Below are 24,290 nucleotides of genomic sequence, written 5' to 3' on the forward strand. Positions count from 1 at the left end.
TCATTCTTTTCAATTTTATTAAGTTCCATATACATCAATATTTCTTCAGCTGTAATACAAAAAAAGAAAAAGAAAATCATGTCAAAATCTTGTGAATTTTTTTTTTTACAAACTGGGCCAGAAACCTCCAAACGCATCGTCCCATCGTTTAGCTTATTACTTTCAGTAGAAGTTTATCTTGTAACGTCCAGATATTTAAACTTCGTCTTTTAGACCAAACAATGAGTGGAAATGGAAGGAAACACGCTGTCCCACACAAAACTCTTGACACATGATGATTCAGCTGCTGTACGTCAGTTTCCTATATTCACTGGACGAGGGATGATGACCACAAGGATGGTCTGAGGGGGTTTATTAGACCGTGTAAGAAAAACAATAAAAAGGCTGAGATCAAAAAAAATAAAAAAAATTAATGGAAATATGAGAGCTCCATAAGAGCCTTTTCTCGAGGTAAACTTTCTTCTGAAATGCCTCAGTTGATTTCGCTCCTCTGTACAGTCCCACTGATGAAGACCGGTCTCAAAAAGGTCCCTTTACAGCTGAAACAGGCAGAGGGCGGCTCTGCCTGAACGGCCCTGTAAAAGCAGCTGGTCCCCCAAACACACAGGGGCTCGGCAGAGAGTCCGTCACAGAGTTACAGTTCAGAAAAGCCATATTCGTGGCAAGTGCATTCAGTTTGCGCAATGTGCGATGCCTTCTAAGAGGCTGAAGAAGACTGAAGCTTGTTGTTATGAGACCTGCAGAATGCAGAGAGAGAGAGAGAGAGAGAGAGGGGAGAAGTGGAGAAGCCATTTTGTTTATTTCTGAATAACTCAACAAACAGACACAAAAGGGATGTCAAGGGGAAAGATGCATGGGACCCTGCAGCCATGTTGGTGTAATTTACTGAGGGTGCCTTCTTCATAGAGAGGTGAAGCCCCGCCCCCCCATCCAGTGGACCATATAGTCCCATGAGTCTTGCCCCTTTCTGGTTGGACCCCATAAGACGTCTAAGAGGCAGACATTGTGTGAGTATTCCATGGAAAAAAAAAGAATTCCTCTCTCTCCATTTACCTCAGGTCATAGTTTTTTGGAATTTAGGTTGCATCCACCAGAAGGGGCCTGACTTAGGCACTGTATAAAAATATGTACAGTATGAATTACATGTGTCTGTCCATTTAAATTATAATTTTGCAAGTCAAGAAAGTTTGTCATAAAGATAAGCAGCATTTAGTTTTTAGGCTATTTTATGGTCTCGTTAGTATCCAGTTGCGCAGCTCTGTGCGTTGTACACGCAGAGTGAAATGTTTATGGGAACTCAGCCAGAGCAGAAGCGACAGAGAACAGTGCTGCAGAGTTTAATACTTAATAATAATACTTTATTCCCTATATAAACGTCTCATTTCAAAGGTTTGACACCAAACTATCAAAGTTTCTTCTTATTTACACATTACTTTCTAAACATTAAGTATATTCTGTAAAAATAATAACGCAATTACAGTCAACAGAACCCATAACATCATCCATGGCGGCTGCGCCCGCTTTAAAGTCGTGGCCTCTGCAGGCTGCATGCACTTTATGCTATAATTACGTATTCTTGACTTACACAAACTTGACTACTACTCAGCACTTGTTCCTACCTCTTCACTATCTTTGCGATAAATTCTTGCGATAAATGTTGGCTTCTTTTAAATGGACAAAGATACATGTAATTCACAGCCGTCGCTCGCCTTTGACCACCATACATGATTTTCACTAGAAGAGGTGGGACCTCGCCTCTATTAGAGAAACAAAATCTTCCACAAACACAAATGGAATCTGTGGAGAAAGGATTCCTTTGCTCCTTGTGGTACATTTTAGTCTCATAAAATAATTCTCTACAATTTTTTAGTTAATTAAAACAGTCAAATTAGTCAAGACATATCTTACATCCACTGTACATGATAAAAATGTATGTACATTCAAAGACTTGTTTCAAACTCAAAGGGGGAAGTAACATACAAAACCTCTCATAAATATCTCTCTTTAATAAAATATGTAGCTTCGTATATTTCATCCTCAGCATGTCCAGTCCCTCTCAGCTGTATAACAGAAATAAATACAAACTAAAATGCATTTAAAATTCTACTGAACCTCGCTACCATGATTGTTCATAAAGGCCGGTGTCCCGATTGAAAAGAAAGCACGTCCCTCAATTACATTATTAACACATGTCAACATGGCTGCGATTCTCTTACGAGAACTGCTGGCGTTGACATGGAAGCACGTTCGGTGTTTGGTGTGTGTGTGCGCCATTTTTTTCTGTTTTTGTTTTTTGTTTGATTTGGAAACACAAATATGAATATTATTACTAGAGAAACCAGCTCCCAGTCCAGACTCCAGCTAGACTGGCCCACTTAAGAATCTGACAATCTGTAAGAAAGAAGAGAATGGGATGGCATAAATCAAAAAGACATGCAGCAAAGGTGAACACACACAAATGCAAGATGGCATACAATACGCATTTAACGTGAGACTGAGGACTGTTAAGGCACTGGACATGATGACGTAGAGGTTCCATATGTAAGAAATTGAAGTTTATGCATATATTGACTTTGACTGCCAGGATTTAAGCATTAAACATAAGCATGAGACCACCTTAAACATTTTTAACATTAACGCTAACATTAGCTTTCCTGCTAGCAAACAAACTGCCAGTTAAAGGTCGGGTAGGAGATTTCATTCTGATGCACGTTTTGTTCAATTAGTGTAACTTCTCTTTACAATCCGATAGCAACCGATTAGTTCGGCAGTTTCGCATTAAAACGAAGAATATGAATCATCTGAAGCTATAAAACACTAAAAACATCAGCCAATCCTCCGGGTGGACCCTGTAGGAGTATTGGCTGGTTGTCACTCTCTTCCTGCTCTGTGCACCAGAGAGGTACGTGCATGATGGCCGAAGTCACAGACCGCAGCTCGTCTTCAGGTGATGTGCGTCCATGTGATTGGGAGGCGTGGCTTCGGGGTGAGCTCCGAGAGAAAGGGGCGTGTGTTTACTTTCCAAATCTGGCTGACTCTCACTGAGTTTTCAAAATCTCCTACCCTACCTTTAAGAGCAACACATAAATCCTCCAAACTCTTTGGGCTAATTTGGCAACTAAATTAGCATGTCTGCTAATTACAAATAGTTTTATTAGCTTTCATTCCTTAATTCTTACATTTAGAACCTTTAATGTCCACAAGCTTTGCTGGTGTTAGTACCACCAAGCAACATAAACACTAACTCTGGTCTACAAGTTAATCACACTCTACTGCAGAGTACCATCACTACACACATGCTACTGCAACAAATAAAATTAAAAAAAAATGAAGGGCAGCCATAAATGCATAAATTAAGAAAAGCAAACCGATGTGACAGGATGTCTGGAGTCAGAGCTTTAACAGAAAGCTTAGAGAGGAACTGGGAGACCTCGAGTGTGAGGCAGTAGAAAGGCAAACTTACCTGCTCGCTTTGAAGCCTTTAAGTTTCTGTACAAAGAAGGCTTCAAGCACCTCTGCGCACTGAAAGAAGGGCGTGTCGTTGGGGTTGTAATAGCGGCAGTTGTCAAAGATTTTGGTCACATCTGCCACGAACTCTGTGAGCTTGTGGTAATGTCGCTTTTGCAAACGGGCTTCCATTGTGGAAAAGTCTACAAAAGGAAAAGAGAATAAAAATAACATTTAAAGTGTAATTTAAACCAGGTGTGAATAAATAACTTAACAGCAGAGCCGCCCGGTTGAACAAGATCGTCTTACCCATTGGCTCCTTGATCACACGATAATAATCAGGGGCGTCATGGGGATCTACTGGTTCAAGGAACGGCCAGGCCATTTTGTGAGACTGAAAAAAAACATTGATTGATATTATTTTGCTTCTTAATGTTGCGATCAAGCAGTTAACGTTGCCTTTTATTATACAGACTGTCGTACCTGTAACGAGCGCAATATTCTCTTCAGCCCCTCGTAGTCTTTGTCAGTGAGCGGCGAGAGAACCGTCATGGCGTCTTCTGTGGACTGACACTGTGGACACACGTACACGTCGATGTGATTGGCTTCGCTCTGCAGGATGCCCACGCAGCGGCCGTGGTACCAGTTCTGGCAGCGATCACAGCCGATGTAAAACCTGGAGGAGAAAGTCCAAAGTCAAACAATTTGACCAGTTTTTACCAGTCTTTGTGGCCATGATGCGATTGATGGTGTAAAATAAGCAGAAATGTGACATATTGGGAGCCTTACTGTGATTCGTCATATGGCGTCCGACAGATGCAGTAGAGCTCCTCATTGCTTCCTCCTTCCTGACCACGTTTACAGTCATTACACACGAAGTCCTCCAACTTCTTGGCCTCCTTCTCTGTGATGCCAACACAGGCTCCATGGAACCAGTTGGAGCACAGGTCACACCCTATGTAAAACCTGAGAGAAACAGCACAAGCCACATATTAAATATATTGACACTAAAAAAACACAGTGGATTTGTTTTCTGAGCTTACTTCGACTCGTCATAGGGTGTTTTGCAGATACAGTACAGTTTGTTGTCCTTCTTGTGATCCTTTGAGGTAGAAGAGAGCTTCTTCTTCTTCTTCTTGTGTTTCAATAAGCTGGAATCTTCATCCTTGTCCTTGTCCCTGTCCCTGTCTCTGTCCTTGTCTCGGTCCCGGCCTCTGTGTCTATCCCGCTCTCTGTCCCTCTCCCTCTCTCGATCCCGGTCTCGGTCTTTATCCCTGTCTCTGTGTCGCTCTCTGTCTTTGTCCCGGTCCCGTTTCTTGTCCTTTTCGTGATGCCTATCCCGGTCTCGGTTTCTGTCCTCTTCCCTCTTGCGTTTGTGGGACGAGGAAGGTGAGGTCACTGTGTGAGAGCTGTGAGAGGAATGTGTGGAGTGGGAAAGATGGGAAGAGTGGGAAGAATGGGAAGAGGCTGCCTTGACTGTGGCTGCAGCGGCTTGCGTGATAGCCGCCCTGGCTTTCTCCTTTTCCCTCTGTAGCCTGGCAATATCCCGCCTCAGCTCCTCCTGAGGGAAACAAGACAAGACAACTTGTATCACTGTGATTCTGTATATTCTTGTAAACTTGAAGCCCACACATAACCGTGTCCTGCTAACCTGTACTTGCAGCTGCAGGTCCTTGTCCAGCAGTGCCCTCTTCTTTAGTATTTCGGCCTTCAGCTGCTCTTTGTGCTTGTACAGCAGCGCCGTTAGCTTAGTGGCGTTCTGTTTGGAGCGTTTCTGCTCCACCACCTCTTCTTTCTTTCGTTTTTTAGCTGCCTGCTTCTCATCCTTCTCAATCTTATCAAGGATGAACTTCATCACCTGGTTGCACACAATCATTCTGGGAAAAAAAGAGAGCTTTAGACTAATGGTGCATTCATGGTGTAGCTCCTTCGTATATTTCTTATCATTAGGATGGTTCACAAACCTCTGATTCTCCTCTCGTTCGGCTGCAGCCAGGGATTTCCTCTGTTTCAGCTGTTCTGCTGTCGCATTCTGCTTCACTGCCACCTGACATTCAGAAAACATTCAAGATCAGTACTACCCACTGCAAAGATGACTGCCGTGGTCAGTAGACAATTTTGGCTGCGTATATCAGGAACATGTGCATTGAAGGCATTGTTACAGATTGACCTGATAGCACTTTCAAAATCATAGAAGCATGACAATAAACAATACAGTGGGGGAAAAGGACAGAGAATGGACAGAGACAATAATTGTCTTATTGCACTACAGACCAAACCATAAGGTATGCTGTAATCCCCATGGATTCTACACTACAATAGGAATAGAAATAGAAACTCTGATCGGGGAGTTCCTGTGGTCATAAAACACTGATCATGTTTGAATTTTACCTGCTTTTGGATGCTGTCCCCCGGGCTGACCACCTGCTGATTCTGCTCCTTGTGTTCCCTCTTTGCCTCGTGGTATTTTTTCTTCTTTGGTGGTTGTTGTTGTTGTAGCTGCTGCTGCTGCTGCTGTTGTTGTTGTTGTTGTTGTTGTTGTTGCTGCTGCATCCTCTGAAGCTGCTCCTGGACACTCGCTGGAGCCTGTATGGTCACCATATTCTGTATCTGGTGGGCCTGAATTTGCCCCCCAGCTTGCTGGATCTGGATGGGCAGCTGCAGTTTGATCTGCTGGGGGACTGCGCCACCCTGCTGCTGCTGTGCCTGGATTTGGGCTTGGATCTGAGCGGCAACATGTGCAGGCAGAGCTGAGAGCAGCTGGACCGGCTGTTGGAGGCCCGGAACAGTGATAAGTTGGTGCCGAATGGGAGACTGGACCTGAAGCTGGGGCTGTGTTTGAACTTGAGTTTGGTTTTGAGGTTGGAACTGAACTTGGAGCTTGGTCTGGACTTGAGGTTGGGCTTGGACCTGAAGCTGTTGAGGGACTTGAGTCTGCTGCGGGGACTGGACTTGAAACTGGGGTTGGGTTTGGACTTGAGCTTGAACCTGTGGTTGAATGTGGACCTGGGGTTGCTGTGAGGCCTGAGCTGGAATCTGGCTTTGTTGCTGGAACTGGACCTGAACCTGGGGATGGAGTTGTGTTTGGATCTGGGGTTGAGTTTGGGCCTGAGATTGAACCTGAGGCGGTGACTGAACCTGGGGCTGTTGCTGAGCCTGAGGCTGGGTTTGAAATGAGGCTTGTACCTGGTGGTGGTACTGAGGTTGGACCCTTGGTTGGAGCTGGGCCTGGTTTGGGGCTTGGACCTGGGGCAAGGTTTTGGTTGGAGACTGAAACACCTGAGGTTGAATCTGTTGCGGTGACTGAGTTTGTGGCTGAATTTGTGCCCGTGGCTGAAACTGAACTCGGACCTGGGGGTGGATTTGTGCTTGAGCCTGAATGTGTGGCATTTGTTGGATCTGGCCACAGGGCTGGACCTGAACCTGTGCACGGATTTGGGTCGGAGCTTGGAGTTGGAGCTGGGTATTGGTTTGAGGCTGCAGCTGTGTAGTCACAACAGAAGAAACTGGGAGCCCCTTCATATGAACCTGCACTGCTGAGACAGGAATTTGAGACACCTGTTGCATGGTTACAACAGCAGGGTGCTGGGCTTGGGCAGGAGGGGTCAGAGGTGCCTGAGGCAGAGACGTAATGGGGGAGTGTGAGGAGACTGATGCCAGAGAAGGTTGCTGAACTGGGGCTGCAGTCTGCTGAACTGCTGGAACTGCAGAATGAGCTTGGGATGAGACTGGACTCCATCCTTGAGGTTGAGGCGCCTTCTGCTCCATCAGAGCTACAACAGAACACAGAGAGAAATATTAACTTTCAAAAGTCAACATATACAAATGTAAACCACTTCCTCTGAGTTCCTTACCTGGCACTGACGGTGTCGTCGAAGTGGCTGTGACTGGAGTGACAACAGCATTCGCCAAAGCAATGTGAGGAGGAAAAGATGTTGCGGCTTGGTTTTGGGTGAGAGCCTTGCCTGGAGACGGGACAGCAACTGGGGTGGAAACGGCGGCTATGACAGGAGCAGAGACAGGAGCAAGAGCAGGGGTTGGAACTTGGACAGGAGAGGGAAGAGAGGCGGAAACCGGAATCTGGGCCGAGTTAGTAGTCACTGCTGTGGCAGTAACATGGGCGGCGGTTGTGGCTGACACAGGGGATAAAGCAGGGGCAGGGGCTGAGGAGCTGAAAGCATGTGCCTGGACAGGTACCGAGCTTGCCGTCTGTGCCATGGCCTGAACCTCAGCTTGGTTGTGTGCAGCAGCTGATGTGAAGACTCGTTTCTGGCTGGTGTTTGGAGCCAGGGCAGGCAAAGATCTTGCTACTGTGTTTGCAAATGAGGCTGGTGGGGAGGAGAACACCTGTGTCGAGACCTGTGAGGCAACTTGCGGCCAAGCTGGGCTCGATGCAGATATTTGCGGGATGGATGCCGGTGTGGGGGATGAAATTTGTGTTTGCAGTGGGGCCTGGGCTACAGCTTGCAGAGGAGTAGGCACAGGTACAGAGACTTGGGTTTGTCCAGGAACTGACACTGGGGTGGGGGCTAAACCTGGCTGTGGGGCAACAGAGACAGGTGGGGAGGATAAAATCTGTGTGGGAGCCTGGGATGCAACTTGTGGCCAAGCAGACCCAGGGGCGGATATTTGCGGAACGGCTGAAGGAGTAGGGACTGAAAGTGCCGCCTGGGCGACAGCTTGTGGTGGAGCAGGCATGGGGGCTGCAACTTGAGTTTGTGGAGGCATTGAAGCTGGGGTGGGGGCTAAGCTTGGCATCTGTGAGGGGGCAGGCAGAGGGGCCACCATTTGTGTTTGAGCTAAGGCTGAGGGAGTCGTCTGGACTTGGGCCGGGGCTCTGGCTTGAGTTGGCGTTGAGATCTGCGTTTGAGGGGTGGCAGGCATGGCGGGTTTTGAAGGGGTAGCAGCAGAGGGAGCTGAAGTTGAAGCTGGCGAAGATGGGGCCATAGGAGTGAAGAGGAAGCGCTGGACCTGGCCATTGGGCATGGCTGCCTGCATTAGCTGCTGACCAGGGCCAGGAATGACTGTCACACCCTGGGGGATGATTTGCAACTGCCCTTGTGTCTGCCCTTGACCCTGGATCACCACCGTCAGACCCGGGTTTCCTCCCTGCAGAGTCGCAGACAAAGGAAATCTTAACCTCAAAAGTATAAATAAAAACAGTTTTGTGAGTTAGAATGAATAAAAGGAGGAGACCCTTACCTGTGCACCCTGTGTCAGCTGTGTGAGCTGTGCCATGGTGAGCTTGACTTGACCCTGCTGTGGCCTTGGGGTCTGAGGGGAAGCTACAGGGGGCTGTCCAGGAGCTGTGGTGACTGCACAAGGTGATGGTGCTGGGCCTGCAGCTCTTTGAGCAGAAGCTGCCTGCACGGGGGTAGAACCCGGCACAGCGGTGGCAGCAGGCAGGCCTTGGGCCACTTGGGTCTGCTGCTGCTGCTGTACCTGACCTGTGAAGCAATGGAGATTATTTATAAATTCTTGCAAAGCATTGAGCACTAAAGATGAAGACATGTTTTTGACTCACCCTGCTGAGCCAGCGCTGGACTTCTGACCGCTCCAAGAGAGGTAGATGGGTTGAGTGACTGGTTCATTGTTGAGCCAGGCTGTATTTGGCCTCCTGCTGTGGCGGCCTGAGGAACAACACCAAAGGTTATTTTATCAGCAATCATGTTTCCAGGATCTTCAATTGAAAACTAAAAATGCATAGGATGAAAGACCTGTTGCTGGGTCACTGAGGCAGAGGTTGTGGCTCTGAGGTTGATGTTGCCAGTTGTAGGATGTAGTGTGCTGTAGGTCCTAAGGTTTGCAGGAGGCCCAGAGGGGAAAATGCCCAGGACTTTTTGCTGAACCACACCTGAAAAATAATATAAGAAGTGAAGCATATATGCATTGTGAAGGATGTACAGGAATAGCAAGGCATGCCCTCTGTAGCATGCTGTATTTTTTCAACCTATTTCATGGGATTACAGAAGTTTGGAAAACCGGAAAAAAAAAAAAAAAAAAAAAAAAAAAAAAAACGGTGACATCCTTTCACATGGCACTCCATTTCAGACCAAGTGAAGTGTAAAGCCAAAAAAACACTGGAAATGGATGGCACTCATGCTCCCTACCTCCTTGAGTAGTGGGCATGTTGAGTGTGACAATCTTGCTGTTAGCGGGAAGTGGCAGTTTGGTGGCGAGGACCTGGCCCGCCACGGTCACTGGGCTGCCAGCGATCTGGAAGGTTTGCTCTGAGGTGGTGATGCTGCCAGCCACAGTGGCCACCGAGCCAGTGGAGGCTGCAAGACACACCATGCTACCTGCGGTCACGCGTACCCACAAGGGCCACCACAACAGCCAGTCTATTGCTGCGGTGTCCACTGTGAGATTACAGCCCACGAAGGAGCTGATTAATGACATTTTGGTATTAAATCGTTTTAAATTCTAACATATTTTTTTGTATCCAACAAGGATATATTGGATAAAGAATTTTCAGACGACTAATAGTGGACACCACAAGCCACAAGTTTACGTCGGCAAGCCATTGATATTTACCAATTTAAAAAAAAAATGACTCAAAAAAGGAAAAATGCAGATGGTAAACGACTGTATGGGTGTCAAACACTAAAAAAAAAGAAAGAAAAGGCCACAAATAAAAATGAAAAACCAAAAAAAAAACGGTCTCTCCTCCCTTAGATAATGATGGATGAAGCTTCAATCTACACCATTTCTTGTCTTCCAGCTGCTCACCTGGACTGTTGTTGTTCTGACCCTGCTTGACCCACGTAGCAAAAGACTGATGGAAGTTCTTGTCTTGCTGGAAGGGAACAGAAGAGCCAATTTTGGAGGCCAGAACCATTTTTGTTCCAGGCATTACTTGACCCATCCTCTGGCCTGTGGACACTGGGGTATTGGGAGTGCTGGCTGAAGTGATGGCGGTGGTCGTTGTTATGGAGGTGGTGGAAGGTGTACCGGGTCTCTGCTGTTCCAGACGTTTCTGAAAACAATTTTGAAGATTTTTAGATAGAACTGAGACAAACGCCTGTGTGGGCGCAGCATGCTGTGTTCCCACCTGTTGGGCAGCCAGTCTGGCCTGCTTTAGCTGATTCTCCAAATGGGCTTTTACCTCCTCTGCTGTCTTCAGAGTACTGCCGGTCTTAGAGGGATCAACACCCTGAGACTTCTCCCTCTCCAATCTAAGAACAAAAGTGGTAATGCAGTGAATCTGAAGACTTAAACGTTCCCTAAGATAACAGCGGTTCTCACCTCTCTGCAAAGGCTCTGATCTGCCACAGCTCCAGCTCCTCCTCGGGCACCCATGTCTCCACAGCGATGGGCCCAGTCAGCTTGGCTGGTTCCTGCTTTTTAGGCCTCAAAGCGCTGGAACGAAGCCCCTTTCTTTGTGGAGTAGGGGTTTCTGTGGAACAACATACTAAGAGGCTGTTCTTTCTTTTCATAAAATGTTAAAAATCACTAGTTCATAGGAATCGCTTACCTTTGGGGGTGTCCCTGTTTCCAAGGGGACAGATGATCTTCCTGATGCAGTACTCGGAACGGATGCCGTAAGGCCCAACATCTCTTCGCCTTATAATCTCCGTTGTGGTGATGTCTGTCTCCGTGGTTTCTTTAGTGAAAGTCAAAAATATTACCACAGCTGGTAATTTAAAGTTAAGTGTCAATAGGGGTGTGAAAGACTTTCTTACCTTTCCGTGTGGTCCCTACAGCAGCAGAGGGTTTGATGGCCATGTCATCCCACCTCAGGCAGGCCCAAAGCAGCCTCAGCATCAAACTGACTCCCGCCAGAGATCTCACAGTTTGGAGACGGTACCTTAATGTCAAGAATAGCAACCTTAATTTTACTATGCACGAATACAAAGAAACATCCACATATTGCAATGTTCGTTAGCTTCACTTCACCAAGTAGAGTCCAGCAGTACACAGCTAATGTGAATTCTGATAGATAAAAAGGTCTAAACAAACCTCCATGTGATCGCAAAGGTGGGCCGAGGAGATGGGTACGGCCATATATCCAGGGCAGGCTTGGCATTGTAGTTGAAAATAGGCACCTCTCTGATGCCTGCCTTCCTCGCCATCCTCTTCAGGTCATCGTTTGGCAGGACAAAGATGCTCTTCTTGCTGCTCTTGGTAACAAACTTGCGGAAGGATGGTAGGGCTGTGCCTGAACGTGCCTTCTTGGACTTGGAGAACTTTAGGAGGCTGACTCTGTCTCTGGTGGAGTACTCTTTACTGATGGTCATGCAACCAGAAGAGTTGGTTTTGGTTTCATTAACTGGAGGTTTTGTCTTCTGAGACAAAAGAGCTGGAGCGCTGGAACTGAGCTGGGCAGCAACAGGGGCTGTACTACTTGCTGCTTGAGAGGTCACATCAGGTTTACCAACGCTGCTGGATGTGTTGGGTGTCAGAGCGTTCTGGGACTCTGTCGTGGAAGTATCAGTGGAAGCTTTCAACCCTTCACTACTAGTACAATTATCTGTACTGTTGCTATTCTGGAGAGAGGGGCTTGTGGATTGAGGCTTAGCAGTGATTGCCCTCTCACTATCAACGTCAGACTCGACCTTCTCTCCTATGTGGTTCTCTAATTTTGGGACTTTCAGGGGAGGTGGGTGACTGATGTCATTTTGTGAGAGGTTTCCATTCATCAGAGACCTGACAGCCTCTTTTGGAGGGTCTGCAGTGAGCGGAGTTCTTCCATTCACTTGGACTGGGCTGGTCTTGCTTTGGTCTATGCTTCCAGACTCGTTCTGTCCGCTGCCTGGCTCCATTTCATCATAGGCCCGCTTCTTAGGATTCTCCCCCACTCGAGCCACCTCTGGCTTCTCTGTGTTTTCCTCACTTTCTATTGTGTCTGAAATGCTGTTTTTACTATTGAGTCCAGTGCTTTCTAAAGTCCCCCCATTCACCTCTTTATGGGTGTTAACCTCTGGCACTGTGGTGTCCGGTTTAACATCCAAGTTGTCCATCTTTGAATCCTCCTCCTCCTTAAAGTCAAGCTTTTTGACTACAGTGTCTGCTGCCTTCTCTTCTGCTTTCACACACGGTGGCTGCTGTTTGCTTGATACAGATCCTTCAGCCTTCACCCCAGCACCAGGCTTTGCAGCACCCACTTTGGTCAACAGGGCTGCCTGTCTCATCCGCTCCAGTCTCTGCTTTTCCTCCAAGGTGAACTGCTTCACCCGGCGCTCCAGAAGTCCGTCTAATTTGGACGGCTTTACCTTCTTCTTATACACCGTGCGCAGTTGGAAGCCCTCGCTGACATTCACGACATCAGAGAAGAGTTTGGATGTTGCCGTCTCCTTCTCTGCTTCCACCACAGGAGGCACAGGAGGCGAGGAGGGACATATATTTTCAACTGTATCTATGACAAAGATTTACAGAGATGAGTGGATGGTGGAAATTCACAAAATAGCATCAAAGATAAAGGTGAAAATGAATGCAATCAATACCTTTATTGCCTAATGAAGCTGCAGTTTCAGAGCAGGATTCGACCTCCGTTTTTTCATCTTCTGTCTTTACTTCGACATTTTTCTCCTGCTCCTCTTCCTCTGCAGGTTTTTCTTCCTCTTTGGAGGTTAGAGGTTTGTGGTCTTCCTCTGTGGAAGCGCTCTGAGGCGGCGCAGTAATGGATGCGTCTTCCTTCTCTTTGTCCGATGTGTTTTGAATCACGCGCTTCTCGGCTTCAGTCAACTTTTTCTGCTTATTTGTGTAAACTGCTCTATTTTCCTTGTTCATTTTAGCTGCTAGTAAAGACAGCAGAAAATAATATATGAACCTTGAGTGGTGGCAGCAGCAGGAGGAGGAGATATGAATGATAATGACATTGAGAGCTCTTACCCTCCAGTTCTTTGCGGTAGTTTACGTTTGTGTTTCCTGGTAACTTGGGAACAAAACGTGGCACGCGGGTTTTGCTGACCCAGCTCCACCCGCCGTACCCCGTCACTCTGTACTCCTCGCCCTTCTGTTTCCACACCTGAATGGAGAAACACATTTGTGAGAATAAGCTTTTACTGAGCACCTACTTTTATTATGCATTTAGTAAGTATTGTATATTTATAAATAATGTATTATGACCATGCACACCATAGTGCTAAGGCTGAAGGAGCAAGAACAGTAGTTTATTTAGACATTAGAATTCCCTCACATGCAGGGTGTGCAGGTCTGCAGTGCAGTGCGTGACAAATCTGTATGTATGGCATTAAAACTCCCCTATAGCAACACACAGAGCTGAATAACAGATCAAACACCTTACCTGGTGTTTGATGGGGATGGTGTATTTCACCCAGGTAGCCTGCTGCAGTGTCTCCTCATCCTCCAGCTTCTTCTCGCGCTTCTTTACCTTCTCTTTCTCTTCCCTCTCCATGGAGGTCATGCGATGGAGCCTGAGGAAAAACACACGTGAATAAAGATGTAAATAAAGTCGCACAGTTCCTACCAATATTTTTTTTTTTTCTTTACCTCGTGTGTCCGAGAGAATCTTTCCACACAGGCAGCATGACCACTGGCTTGATGGCACATTCCAGTATTGCCAAGGCCAAAGCAAACTCCCGGGTCTTACTGCACATCTGAACCGCTTTGTTCCAGTTGGTCCTACAAAATCAGAGAGAGACTCGTCAGGCTTAAGAACCAAAGTGACCTACATGTTTATTTAAGATGAGGTGTACCTGTGTGATGCCCAGTTAGGATGCATAAAAGGCCCAGGGATGTTTGTCTCCAGCTGGACAATGGTGAGACGCAGCGTGGAGACGGTGAGGCTGCGCGAGCCGTAGATGGAGCCGTTCCACTTGAACTCGGACGCGGTGGTCAGGCTGAACTTGTGGGAGAGGTGGCGCCTCTTGTCATGGTCCTCGCGGTGCTGATGTTTGTTAAGTGCCAGGACGTTGGTGCTGTACTGGTTGTGGTAGACCCTGTATTTACCCTCCTGACCCAGTTTAAACAAGTTGTTCAGATTCACCGCCAGATCCCTTTTGAAGAAGCTGAGGCGGGAAGAGTCGCAGTCGGACCATGAGGGAGACGACTGCAACATCAAACACAGAGCAAGTCTCACTAGGTCGGTCAAAGTAACTTTTATGCAACACTTTCAATACAGAACATACACACAAAGACATCCAGAAGTTCCCAGACTTGCAAGCAAGAATAGGACATGAAACACGAGAGGAGCATTTTGGTGTTTTACCACCACAGGAACTCTGGTACCATTCACTGGAACTGCTCCCCATTCAGGCCGCTGAGGGTTTAGATTTCCATTGTGGCGTAATATCTACTGAGCTTCCTTAAACTCAATCTGTGGCTAACCCTTTGGGTGCCATCTATTCTTACATTTTTGTAAAAATTAGTTACTGAGCCCACAGTATCAGAACCAGTTAGAAGATCTACCATGTAGATGTACCAGGGTGTTTTTTGTTCCTACAGAGGAAGCTCCTAAAAGTGGTACCTGCAGGGTTCATAGTGGAGCAGGAGCGGCCATAAAATTAAAATGATCAAATGAGGTGTTGGAGGATCTCACATGTCTGTCACTATTGTGTCTGAGAAATCTTAAACTCTGTCTGTTTCTGGCTCTATGATGCAATAAAAACACAACAATATCTGCCATGAACACAATGTAATCATTACTGGAGAGACATAAAGGATCAATGTTTAAAGAAAGAAAATAAAGTAGAGCAATATGTTTAGATGGAAGTTTCTCACCTCTTTGCTGCCTCTGGGTGTTTGGTTATTCACTTCCCGTGCTGCTGATCTGTCACTCTTCACCCGTTCATTATACTCATCTGTCATTCGGAGAGCAAAGGCACCATCAGCAGAACAAAAAAAAAAAACAAATCCCAACATTTACCTCCTTTAAGATCCAGTAATGATTACCTGTCCCATCCTGACTGGTAAAAGAGGACTGAGAGGAACGGTCAGCCAGGTCAGGCGGCTCGGGCTTTTTGAGGCTCCCAGATCCAGAAACATGGCTGCCGCCGCTGCTGCTGCTCGACTGCTGCTGCTGCTGCTGCTGCGGCTGATCTTGAGTTGGCGGCTGTGAGCCTTCTGGGTGTTGACTGGAAGAGTCCGCTTTGCTGTCTTCGTCTAGAAAATGCAGACAAAAAGACTTGAGTTCTGCACTGTTGCAAACGAAAACACAGGCAACAAGCAAAAGTAGCACCTGTGTAAACAAACACACCCATCTTTGACAGATGGACACACACACAAGCCATCAACCCACTGCAAATAAAGACACCGCTCTGTCGTTTCAGAGCTGTGATGGTGAGAAAGCCATGCGTGTGTATATATGCAGATCTCTGTTAAAGAGGTGGAAATTTGAATAAAATGAAGTGACAGATGTGGCCACTGCTGCCAGGGACGCCGTCTAACTGTGCCAAAAAATGTGCTGTTCAAAGACCACAACAACATAAAGCAACAAGAACACCAGATTCCACCAGCAACGCTAACTGTAACAGCTTTAGTTTGTTCCAAAGGGAAGGAGCAGAAACCAGCTGGGGTCACCTTAAGGTTGCTGTACTTCAATTAAAAGAAAAGAGAAAATATCTTCTCTATAAGAACATGCCAATTACAGTGCTTAAATGTTTGAGCTACACAAAGAAAGGATGGATGTTACATTATTTTGCAGCCAGCAAATACCATAAATATACTTTGTTATTGGTCAAAAGGTCCTTGAATGCATCTTATACATGGTTCAGTTCCATCAAACCAACCAAATCTAAGCTTAATTCACCACAAATAAAATGTTTCCGCTAATGAGAGTCTGTAAAAAAGCAAATAAATTCTGCACTCATCACAGCTAGTGAGCCACCAGTCACCTAAAACTGCAGCTTCTTGGATGATCCTCAGGCTCAGCAGTGTTAAAATTGTGTCCATTCTTTCTATTAGTAACACTGCTGGAAACATGATGCATATGATATTTATGGTATAATCAGAGAAATCTGTGTTGCACTAGATGTTTGAGTTTCTCTGAAATCCTATGGATATGAACATGCATTGGAATACCTGCTCCAAAAACAATAACAAATCTGTTAAAAAGTGCCCCTTAACAACAGATTGACATGGAGCTAATGACACGGCATGCTTAGCAGCGAGCAGCAGAGACAAGCAGACAGATGAAGATGGATGCACAGCCCAGCAGCAGCAGCAGGATGTGAGGTGGAGGCTGACAGCCGGACCACAGGGTCAGTCTCTGACTCAGAGTACCTGTCCTGTCCTGTTTTGCCACTGGAGGGGGCTCTCCGCTCTCACGGCTTTCAGAATCGGCAGGTTGCTTTTCCTTGTTCGATTCAAAGGGTTCTGTTTTAGGCACGGCTGCATCCTGGTTTATATCTGACGCCCGGCTCTCCTCTGCAGCAGGGGGAGCGGCGGCTGATACACCAGCAGAGTCACAAGAGGTGACATCACCAAACAATGTAAGAAGTTCAACTGCGCCTCACTTTACAAGTCCTCTACATTATCGTTCTTACCGTGTGAACCAGCCGTGTCCATCGGCTCGCCGTCTCCGCGCTCTCCATTGTCCAGCGGCGACGTGACCTCAGCAGCACCCTCGGCTGTATTCACAGAGCCACATTCTGCTTCCTGCTTCACGTCCTCCACCTGCATCTTGGACTCCTGCGCCGCCCGCCTGACCTTCAGACGCTCCGTGACCACGTCTACAAAATAAAGGAGAGGCATGAGGCGCGATTATTATCAAAATAAATTAGACATATTGTAAAGTTGACTGATTGTTTACGGCCTATTTAGAGAAAATGAGAACAGGGGCACAAAGGTTAGAAATGAATGAACATGATCATTATTCATATAAGAGGTCTGAATTAGGGCTGCAACGATTACTCGAGTAATATTCAACAACTAATTTAGTACTCGATGACTCGTTAGTGACGTCATCGGGGATGATATTCTCGTGGCGTAGCGGGATGATCAGCGATTTGGGCGCACGAGGCCCCGGGTTCGAAACGCGGGTGAGCCGTTTACACACAGACACAAATGTTTTTTTTTGGCGCCGGGCATGGAGGCGGTAGCGGGCTGAAGCAATGACACTGCAGCGGTCCAAAGCGGGTATCCACCTGCTGCCAGATGCAGCCGTATCTATGGAAAAACTATGACATTTACGCGTGATCCGAGTACTCGAGTAATCGCAAAAACAATCAGCGAGTGTCTGAGTATCAAAACACTCGTTTGTTGCAGCCCTAGTCTGAATTGTCCAGAGCATTGTGCTCAAAAAATACAGTTTTCACTGGGACACTAGCATCTGTGTCCCCACCAGCAAACCGGCCGCAATTATGTGCAGACAAAGAAACCAAAGAAAAAAAAATACCAGCATTACTCATAAATCATTTTTTCACTGCAACACTATTTCAGGCTACAGAACACATATTTAAACCCTCCAGCTTCTGACACAGAGAGCCACAGACACATCCCTAATAAAACACCGCTGTCTCTCTGAGCAGTGGACGCAGGCACACACAGGAAAGCTGTGTTATAAAAAACAGGCCGACGTGTCAAACAGAACCGGAAACTGCTGGCTAAGTAATCAAAAGGCTTCTAACCACGCTGACTCCTTGCAGGAAGGCAGAAGGGGGGGAAACAGTCGCCTGTTGTCTGAGAGAACACGAGGCAGGAAGAGAGCTAACTGTCATCACTGCTGCAAGAGAGGAAGGACCCAGTTATCTCAGACTGATAAGATGCTTTCACACCTCTAGCTGTATGCGTCCCAACCAGTCAGACTGGACATTAAGCAGGCTCAGCTCCCACCATTATAAAGCCTGTGCTATGTTTGACTGAAGCAGGTGATTGTGTGAATCCACAGGTGGCGCTTTTCACCCTCAGGACAAGAAGTTTCACACATGGATGTCTCTGAGGAAAAAAAAATCTACCGGCTGTGTTAGTACTTTCCCCTCTGCTCTTCTCCCTGTACACCAACTGCTGCACCTCCAGCCACCAGTCTGTCAAGCTGATTAAGTTTGCTGACGACACCACCCTCATTGGACTCATCTCAGACGGGGATGAGTCTGCCTACAGGATGGAGGTGGACCGTCTGGTGTCCTGGTGTGCTGACAACAACCTGGAGCTGAATGCCCAGAAGACAGTGGAGATGACAGTAGACTTTCGGAAAGTGCCAGCTCCATCACCCCCCCTCACCCTGACAGACACCCCCATCTCCACAGTGGACTCTTTCCGCTTCCTGGGTACCACCATCACCCAGGACCTCAAGTGGGAGCTCACCATCAGCTCCCTCATCAAAAAGGCCCAGCAGAGGATGTACTTCCTGCGGCAGCTGAGGAAACTCAAGGTGCCAGCCAGGATGATGGTTCAGTTCTACACGGCCATCATTGAGTCCATCCTCACCTCCTCCATCACAGTGTGGTACGCTGGGGCCACTGCCAGGGACAGGCACAGACTGCAGCGTGTTGTGCGCTCTGCTGAGAAGGTGATCGGCTGCAGCCTGCCATCTATCGAGGACCTGTACGTCTCCAGGACTCTGAGGCGTGCAGGTCGGATCACAGCTGACCCTTCTCACCCTGGACACGGACTCTTTGAGCCACTCCCCTCAGGCAGGAGGTTACGGTCCATTCGGACCAGAACCTCACGCCACAAGAACAGCTTCTTCCCCACTGCTGTTGGACTGTTAAACTGTAACTAATGCACTGCTCTGCACTGTCTTCAGAAGGTCACTTTAGTATAGTCACTGCACAATGACGACTATTTGCACTGTTTACTCCATCTTGCACTACTTGCACACGAGTACCACCTCACCGATCCATGTGGTACCTGTTACATTATTACACTGTTCCATTTGATCATATAAGGGTCTATGTTTACCATTTCATCTGCACAGTATTTTATTTTATGTTCTGTTCATTGTATGTCTGTTATGTCATGTAAATTTAGCCTTACTTTAGTTTATTTACTTAATTTTATCTTAGTTTTTATCTTATTGCATGTTAATTATTATATGTTCTTTGTATGCACCAATCACTAAGGCAAATTCCTAGTAATGTGAACCCCCTTCACTTACATGGCAATAAACATGATTCTGATTCTGATTCTGAGAAATAAGAGAATGCTCCTCCACGCTGCAGCTCCTTTTCAGGTCAGGGTGAGTAAACAAGGACAAAACGCAGCATTTTAAAAAAAAAAACAGCAACCTACTAGAGGCATAACAAGGATCAGCAGAACACAAGGACATAGATGCAAAGGACAACTTAAAAACAACCCAACAATGAGGTGGGTTCTGTCCCCACAAATCCAGAGATGTTGCTAAAATTCACCTCTTAGAGACACGAGCGGCCGAGTTCCTCCTCCTCGTATGTCCTGCCTGCATACTTTATCACCCCTTGAAGTTACAGCAGCTACAATGAGTCAATCCCTTGCTGTTGACTATTTCTATTTTGAACTTAAATTAGCAAGTGTATTTAAGTTACTTTAAACAAAGGTAAACACGACAAAACATGCCTAACTGAGCACAAACATCCTATTTCTAGTCCACAGTTTTGATAATTGTTTCCATTTTGTAGAATAAACGTGAGGTTTCTAACCGTTGGCAGCAGTGAGGTAGGCTTTATTGTTCCCCCGGGCTTTGTTGGTGAGGTCCTCTGTGATGTCCATGTGGGCCTGCACTTCCTCCTTCATCTCCTCCAGCGTGGCGTGGAGGTCCGTCTCCCAGTACTCCTTATCCAGGCACTCGGTAAGCTCCTCCAGCTGCGCCTTGGTGGTGTAGTACCAGATCTTCTTCTTCTCGTGCTCCCCGTCCTCCTCACTGAGGGAGAAGAGCAGGACAAGGGTTACATGACATAAAAATGTATACTAAAAGACACCTGCCATTCGGACATATGATCAGATTGGAGGTGAAAGAGTCGAGGACAGGCAGGTTAATCTGTGATCCTTGCAGGCTGCACATGACTGTTTTCATTGTGCACAAAAGCTCCGCTGAAATATTGTGTTCCTTTTACACAGATTGTCAGTTGGATGAATTTCACTTCTGTGCTCAAACGACATAATTTGAGCGTGGCGTCACATTCAGAAGAAAACTGCCAATAAAGATAACGCGCCTGGACAGCAGGCCGCTTCTACAATCTCTACACAAACAAATGACCAGCTTCATGGACGCTTGTTGCATTCGGCGTGCCAAATGATTTCCATTTGCTCTCCAGCTGTTTCATATTTCAATCTAGAACAGCACACGCAGAGGTGGGTGATGGGAAAAAGCCCGAAGTCCGGTCTGTTTTCAGGGTAAAATGCACTCGGATGCCTTCACAGCAACAAACAAATCTACCCGATCAGGGCTCAGTGTATCGTGACACAGGTCATGGGGAACTTCACAGCTGCTACCTTGTCACTTGTACCCATGAAGCTCAGCGGCCTCAGGCAGGACGCAGCTTCTGGCTGTGCATTAAGGTGTAACATGAACTAGAAGATTCATGTTTCCATGGAAACTGTGTGTATGCTCTAACAAACCTCCTCACATGTGTAAAGCAAACATGCTAACGCTGTATGTTTTTCATAACATGACCAAGTCAAAAAATTTAAAGCTACAGTGCAGACTGTCTGTCTCCCCCTTCTGGCTGTGAAAGTTATTACATAAACACTGCTGACATGTGGTTGTCAGGTGAATAAGAGGGACTAAAAAAATGGTGTCACACCAAGACCTTCCTATGGTTTAGCTGCAATCTAGCTTAAAATAAAATAATCTAGGTTAAACTTTCAAGAGCGACAGAGCGTCCACATCTCAGGGTTGGTGTTTGAGTGTTTTTGAAAGACACGTCAGTGAGCTATTTGATCAAAATGATGCTAGGTAGCTTACTGAAATGATTAGCACTGCAGGCTACATAGCTATTACATTTAATGGAGACTTTTCAGAGCGAGATGAGTCGTGTAGCATGTGTCCTAGCTGTCAATCAGTTTCTTGTTTGGACAGTAATCCTACAGGAACACGCTTCTTAATTGTGTTTTCACTGCTCCCCTTGATGCTGTAGCCTTTGTCGCTAATGTTGCTAGCTTCCTGAACCTTTCCTGCCAGCTTGCAAGTGTGAAAATGTCAGTACAGGCACTAGAATTAAAACTAATAAACTGCCAGACACAGAGAAAGCGACCTGCCACTGATAAGCTTGATTTATGTGGGACTTTCTTCTTGTTTTGCCAGTGAGGGAACTTACACAATAATCCTCCTGTTGAGGAACCAGTATTTCCTCTGGTGTCGGTCATATCCGATGGGCTCCTGGCGGATGTAAGGCCTGTTTTTCTGTGCCTCTGTCACGCAGTCTGTGACACCGGGCACCTTGTGCGCCACGCAAATCTCACACTGCCACTCATCCTCTGGAACTTCCTCCAGTGGTGGCTTCACACACTCCAGGTGGTAGACTGCCGAGCACGTCTCACAGCACAGCAGGTCACCCAGGCGGTGACACACGCGGCAGTGGTCGTCGTACTGCATACTGCCGTCGGACATGAGCTCCTCGCGGGCAATGTTAGTGGTGAGGAACTGGTCCACCAAGAACTGTAGCACCTTAATCTTACTCTCAAGTGGGCTGTAGGGATATTCATCCATCTCCAGGTAGGGCAAAACACGATGGTACTCCCGGTCGCTCTCGCAGTACGAACGCAAGACCTCAGGCCACGTCATGCCATCGATAAAGTACAGGGTGGAGTTGACGCTGTCCTTGAGGTCAGCGGGGCCAAAGGTAGTGTTGGAGGAGTCCTCCTCGCGTAGGATGGCCTTCAACAGCGAAATATGTGTCTCTGCTATTAAAGTGCACTGCTCCTGGCCAACCAACGCTGCACAGAAGTCCTCAAAGCGGAAGTAGGAGAGACGCAGCACCGTGCTGAAGTTCCGCAGAACCTCATAGACGGAGGTGGCGTTGAGCAGCTCCTCAGTGGGCACCAGGAGATCCTCAGAGGTGTCAGGAAGCTCAAGAGGAGGGATCTCCTTGTTCTCGAGGATGGGAGTGCGAGGTCGGGGAGCCCGGAGTTTCTTCTTCCCTGTGGGGTGCAAAATAATATTATAATATTAAAATTACAGCATCAGCAGGCAAAATATATCCCTAATATTTATTTTTTAAGTTTTAAGAATCAATACAGACTGTGAGCTAAACCATAACAGCAATCCTAGCAGGTGGAGCAGTGAGTTTAATGTCTAATAAACTGACTAAAAGTTATTAATTATCATCACATGTAAAACATTCATGTGCATTCATTAAATTAAAAAGTACTAAAAGAGGAAAAACGCAACACATTTCACACTAAATGCAAAAAATACCAACTTGTTAAGTCTTAAGAAGTTTCGAGCTGAGCTGAGCAGACATTGCTAATGTCATTATTAGCTAAATGAGGCTGTTTTATCCTCCAACATCCACTAAAACATTAACATTAAAACAGCTGGCTGTTAATGTTAGTTATTAAAATGTCACATAACCACCACCCTGCAACACAAAGCCATTCGCTGCTATTGTTATATTTAAAAGTTTGGACTTTTGGACACTCTGGAGTGCTAAAAGTAAAGCTTAGAAATGACAGCTAGCCAGCTAGCTAGCCTAGCTAGCTTAGCTAGGTGCCTCAAGTCTCTTTGCTCTTAACCATTAGCTTAAACTAAACACCTATGTATGGTTCCGATATGAAGACATGGCGGTATTGATTATAGTTATACGTTGAAAATATTAAAGTTGTTTAAGTTTCATTTTAACACGGTATGCAGCATGGAGCTAAATGTTACATGCTAACGTTAGCACGCTAGCAGCTACGCTGTGGATTTACATGATAATTAGGAGCCACGGGCCTTCACCGATGTGGTTAAAATGTGAATTAAGTGATGACAGACTGTGTGATAGTAACCAGGTAAGCTGGCCAGGCAGTCGCCGACTCATTCCACCTGCAGCAGCGTGAATGAGCGGACTGCGGCCTGTGTTACATGCATTCTCCATTTTGAACAATAACCATTCTGCTTCCTGCTCTGATCTGCAGCGGTCTGTGGATGCATGGCTGCAGCGTGAGTGTGTAAGACTCCATAACATGATGATGGTGTTTATTTACCAGGAGTGCTGGCGTGTGTGCTCTGACTCCGAAAGCTACTCTCTGTACAGTAGCTGGCACCATCCTCCTCCTCCTCCTCCTCCTCCTCCGCCGCCACCACCACCTCCTCCTCCTCCTCCAGCACATCATCTTCAAGGCAGTCAGAGTCCTCTTTGAGGGCCTCATCTTCCTCAGACTGAGGTTCTTCCTCAATAAACTCGTCCTCCTCCGACCTCAGGCTGACAGCATCGTCATCCTCGTCGCTCTCATGGTCGTCGTAGACCACTGTTTTGGGAGCCGCAGTCCTCTTTCCTCCACGGCCACCTCTGCCTCCTCTGCCACCGCCACCTCTGCCTCGTCCCCTACCCCGTGTTGACGCTCCCCCTTTCCTCTTTCTGGGCGTTTTGATGGTCTCCCTCGTGGGGCTATCGCCGTCCTCATCCTCCCCGCTGTCCCTCAACCGGGGCTTCAGGTTCCTCCTGGGTCGTAACCCCCGGGCCGTGGCTGGAGATGGCTCCTCAGTTTGTAGCGGTTTGGGCGGCCTGCCCCTTTTTCCTCTCATGATAGGCGAAACCTATTATTTTACGATCCCAATGTTTGCGTTTGTTTAACGTGCACGGACGCGGGCGAAAGCGGTACCAGCACAACGCCGAACCGGTGAGGATCCAGCCGCTGCAGTAATCCCCGTGAAGCCCCTGTGTGCTTTCGGCTGGGAAAGCTCAAAATGTTAGCCCGGCGTCCCGTTCAGGTTCGCCTAGAGCCGCCATTTTTCTTCTTCTCTGCCTCTCTGGCTGAACAAACAGCAGGCCCTCCTCACTGGAGGAGTCACGTGGTGACACGGCAACAATGACCGAAATGAC

At 46.9% G+C, this 24,290-nt stretch overlaps 1 protein-coding gene across 6 annotated transcripts; it reads right to left on the reverse strand.

The window, feature by feature from the left end:
- On the reverse strand, window positions 1-24,290 carry bptf (bromodomain PHD finger transcription factor). 6 transcript variants are annotated; one of them, XM_028412752.1, is made up of 32 exons: window positions 23,452-24,290; window positions 21,582-22,404; window positions 19,965-20,185; window positions 16,893-17,078; window positions 16,630-16,794; window positions 15,301-15,510; window positions 15,130-15,209; window positions 14,106-14,458; window positions 13,900-14,031; window positions 13,694-13,823; window positions 13,279-13,414; window positions 12,891-13,184; window positions 11,407-12,802; window positions 11,130-11,254; window positions 10,922-11,050; window positions 10,693-10,843; window positions 10,499-10,622; window positions 10,177-10,423; window positions 9,165-9,301; window positions 8,972-9,077; window positions 8,650-8,894; window positions 7,302-8,556; window positions 5,839-7,220; window positions 5,412-5,494; window positions 5,099-5,324; window positions 4,491-5,008; window positions 4,237-4,413; window positions 3,931-4,123; window positions 3,757-3,841; window positions 3,464-3,650; window positions 2,331-2,391; window positions 1-737 (listed from the first exon to the last, which is right to left on the reverse strand). In XM_028412752.1, the coding sequence occupies exons 1-31, from the start codon at window positions 23,990-23,992 to the stop codon at window positions 2,376-2,378; spliced, it is 10,053 nt and encodes a 3,350-aa protein (XP_028268553.1). In that variant the 5' UTR covers window positions 23,993-24,290; the 3' UTR covers window positions 1-737; window positions 2,331-2,375. The 6 variants fall into 6 exon arrangements, with proteins under 6 accessions (XP_028268553.1, XP_028268551.1, XP_028268554.1 ...); XM_028412750.1 differs by lacking the exon at window positions 2,331-2,391 and having other exon boundaries at window positions 12,891-13,181; XM_028412753.1 differs by lacking the exon at window positions 2,331-2,391 and having other exon boundaries at window positions 10,553-10,622.

The sequence above is a fragment of the Parambassis ranga genome, chromosome 8 (assembly GCF_900634625.1).
Source record: "Parambassis ranga chromosome 8, fParRan2.1, whole genome shotgun sequence".
Classification (NCBI taxonomy): domain Eukaryota; kingdom Metazoa; phylum Chordata; class Actinopteri; family Ambassidae; genus Parambassis; species Parambassis ranga.

Excerpts from the sequence above, each read along its gene's own strand:
- bptf (XM_028412749.1), bottom strand. The coding sequence starts at position 23,992 with ATGAGAGGAAAAAGGGGCAGGCCGCCCAAACCGCTACAAACTGAGGAG. Across the intron at positions 13,415-13,693 it reads CCATCCCCATCAAACACCAG|GTGTGGAAACAGAAGGGCGA; the intron begins GTAAGGTGTTTG and ends TTCTCCATTCAG. Across the intron at positions 5,495-5,838 it reads GGGACAGCATCCAAAAGCAG|GTGGCAGTGAAGCAGAATGC; the intron begins GTAAAATTCAAA and ends TCTGAATGTCAG.